The 3,596-nt window shown below is 40.3% G+C and overlaps 1 protein-coding gene across 1 annotated transcript in view; it reads left to right on the top strand.

Moving 5' to 3' along the window:
- Positions 1-1,866: 1,866 nt before the first annotated feature.
- LOC104273691 (serine/threonine-protein phosphatase 6 regulatory ankyrin repeat subunit B-like) overlaps positions 1,867-3,596 on the top strand; it is a gene marked incomplete at its 5' end in the record, with an annotated part of 13,266 nt that continues 11,536 nt past the window's right edge. The window contains 2 exons of the mRNA XM_009869096.1: positions 1,867-1,945; positions 2,985-3,102. Of these exons, the coding sequence (XP_009867398.1) occupies positions 1,867-1,945; positions 2,985-3,102 (197 nt within the window). The remainder of the gene's footprint in view (positions 1,946-2,984; positions 3,103-3,596) is intronic.

Here is a 3,596-nt window from a genome sequence, read left to right as displayed (position 1 = left end):
GCTGATACAATTCTATGATTCTACGATTCTAAGACAATGGTTAGAACCTTCCAGTCAAGAGCTGCAGAGTTCTGTGGGAACGAGCTCTGGAGTAAAGCTTCTATCTCCATTCTAAAAAGCAGCTTGCAATCTGATGATTTTTATTGTGCTGTTTCATAACAATATGTTTTGTTAGGAGCGTTTTAGCAAAGAATGGTGCCACCTATCGAAACTCAGCGTGATGCCACTGCAGTGTTCGGTGGGTTTTATTTGCAGTGCGAGTGTAAGAGGTAAACTGGCCTGTTTTGAGAAATCAAACAGAATTCCTGCTTTTTTTTTTGCACATCTGCACACATAAAAGTGAGGACTTGCATGTGCAGTACTGTGCGCTGGAAAGAAAAAAGACGACGTGTGCCCATCCCCTTAAACACATTCACCTTCAGTCCTGCTATAATTTCACAAGTGCAGTTGCTGAACTCAAGAGTTCAGGAGATCTGGGGATTCTGCAGCACTCTGTTCAGCAAATGTTAGTAGAGAAATCACCTAATGAGGTATTTCTTTTTTCTGTCTGTCCCCCTCAGAGAACAGACTTCCTCTGACCTCATAATATGGGGAGTTTCCGTAGCCTAAATTCTAGTTTTATTCCCATCAGGCTTTCCTCTGGCTAGCCTAGGCATCCCAGTGCATTGTTCCCCTCATGTTGGTGTTGGAGCTCTGCTGGCAAAACTCATGTTCCCCGCAGGGTCTATAATGCTTAGAGATCACTGGGTCAGCTCCTAGGAGTTTCTGGGAGTATCTAAAACTCATTTACCAAAATCCTTTTCACACATTGGTGTGAACAAGTTATGGTTTCTCTTCCTCCTGCTGGGAGGAAGAAGAGATTTATTTTATTTTTTCCCTAAGCCAGTGACTCATCAGTCCTGCAGAACTGTTTACGTGTTACGTATATGCCATTACTTGGTGCTAAATAACTAAAAATGTCTTCTCTTTTTCTGGGTAGAGCAACTGAGATTATTTTTGGATGAGTGATTTCAATGCAGTGCTGTGTGCCCGGTTCCCTGCCAGCATGATGTGCCGTCGGTGGTGTCCCGGGGTTCTGCCCCAGCCCACGGGCCGTGGGCAGCGTGGGCACGTGACTTGCCACAATAAGAACACGGTCTGTAGCTACTGAGCACGGGAATTGCCGTTTTTAAAGAAGGGAATGCTATTCTCTTCACCCCATGGAAGGCTGAAGCTTTTAAGGCACTGACACACCAATGGTTTTTCAGTGACATTCCCTGCAAAATGCAGCAACTTGGCACTGTTTTCCAGCAGTCTTAAAAAGAAAACTCCATTTTTGAGAAGTAGCTGTGGCTTCAAATAAAGTTAAACAAGGAACGGTGGAAAAAAACAAAGGGAATTTTAGTCCCTGGCGTTATGTGCTGGTTATGAATTTGACATTTGTATCGTTGGTTATTCTTTGCGTGTGTCTATTTTTTTGCAGCAGCACTGAAGGACTTACCCTTACAGTGCCCACAAAATTCACAAGCCTTGCCGACGTGCTTCCTCCTGTCTCCCCTATCAGATGATCGCAGGAAGCCTCATCTGCCTGCTCCGTCTGAGGGGTTTTGAAATGCTGTCTGGTTTAGTAGAAATCTTCACAGCAGTGAAAGTCACCATTTCTGATTTTTGTCTGTAAGAGAACTAGTCCTCTTCTTACTGAGGCCAGGGAAAAAGCAGTTCACCATTTCATCAGCATGACTTAAATGAAAATTGTGGGGAAATTGATTTATTATACCATGGAATATTTTCCTTGTTTATAAGGGTGTTTCTTATCCATAAGTGTTCCAGTGGAAATGTATCCAAAATTAAACATATTTTAACTGAACATACTTTTTTTCATTGTAGTCATTAACGGCCATACACCTTGTTTACGGTTGTTGCTAGAAGTTGCAGACAACCCTGATGTGACAGATGCCAAAGGACAGTAAGTTTTCTTTGCAACTTCTTTTTTCAGCTCTACGATTCAAACAGCATCTCAGATTTCTCACAGAAAAGGCATTTATTTGAAATACTGTATTTCCTGCACTTCTCTTTATAGATCTGGCAGAGATTACAAAGCACACGTTCAGCTGATCTAAGCCATGTGGAAAGGATTATTCATTAATCTTAGTCTCTGCTTCATACTTTAAACACTCCTTCATAGGTGCTGAGGGCCAGATTCAATAAAAACCAACAAACTCCTGAGGTGTTTCTGTTGAGAGTCCTTTCCTTTCTGAAACATTGCTCTTGGAGGGGTTACTTGGTATATTAGGATAGTGCAGTGGGACAGAATGTTTATTTGAGGTGACACATGCATCTGAGATGTTCCTACAAAAATTTGACTTCTTAAATGTCAGTTATAGAGGGAGAATAAAGTATATTTTTAAAGTGAAAATGTAAATGGTTTAAAAAACTCATTTGGGATGCCTGGAACATATCTGAGTGTACCTATAATTTCAAAATGTATTAGTCTTAATTAAAAACAGAAGGAGAACAATTCTCTTTCAGAAAAAAAATGTAAGACGTGTCAGTTCAATTTTTGGCTGGAACAGTTTGCTCATTTCCCTTCACCCCCTTAAGCAGCATTTGCAAAAGAAATGCTTTGGGTGTTGTCATCTTGGTGTTAACTGGCAAGGACATTTGTTCACTCAGGTATTATTGTAAAGCTTGTGTGTTGCTTGAGGTGACAATAAGTGTAGGTTATTAAGAGAACAGATTGTTTTGGACAACGTTGCTCTGAAAACTGCTTACAAATGAGTTTGTTTCTATTTCAGTCATGGTAGTTGGTTGCTGAACATGTAATAATTTCATGCACAAGGTCTTCACTTGGGTGTTACATAGATGAGTACAGTAAAAACAACAGGCTTGCGAGTAGGAACAGAGAGAAACTCAGGGCTTCCTCATTTCTCAATTCCTGTAGGTTAGCACTGGCAAGAAGTTTGTCACTTTTATAGCTGTGACTGCTTTGTTTTTGTTTTTTCCAGAACCCCACTAATGCTTGCAGTGGCATATGGGCACATTGATGCTGTTTCTTTATTACTTGAAAAAGAAGCATCTGTTGATGCAGCTGATCTCCTGGGATGCACAGCTTTACATCGAGGGGTGACTTAAGTTTTATGATTCTTCACTGTTTCTTTTACTGTGACTACAGCTCACTTATAAATACAGGAATACTGAATGTAGGGAATACTGCAAATGCTTGGAAACATCACTGAGCACAGTGAAAGAGGTTAAAAGCAGGTTAGGTCTGCTCTCGGTAATGGTCTGCTTTTGACTTTATTTAACATTTGCTTCAATTAATTAGCTAAAATACTGATAAGACAATTTTTCTTGGCTCTAGACACTTTACAATAGCCATTACTATTCTCATAGCTGAGCACCTGATGAATTCTGAAAATAATTTTTTTGAAGTACTGCCTAGCAGTTATTTTAAATTTTCTTGGGGAGGACGGTGTAAATAAGTAAGCCTCAAGTTCTTCCTAAAAGTAGTGAAACTGGAGGCAAATCTAATCTTTTCTAGGCGTCAGCGTCTTACCCAATGTGAAGTTGATGCAAGAGGCGATATTTATACAGAACTCTGTGATAAGTGCAGTGAG

This window comes from Apaloderma vittatum, unplaced genomic scaffold (assembly GCF_000703405.1).
Source record: "Apaloderma vittatum isolate BGI_N311 unplaced genomic scaffold, ASM70340v1 scaffold5150, whole genome shotgun sequence".
NCBI lineage: Eukaryota > Metazoa > Chordata > Aves > Trogoniformes > Trogonidae > Apaloderma > Apaloderma vittatum.
The sequence above is the reverse complement of the archived record's forward strand: the minus strand, read 5'-3'. Positions and strand labels throughout refer to the sequence as shown.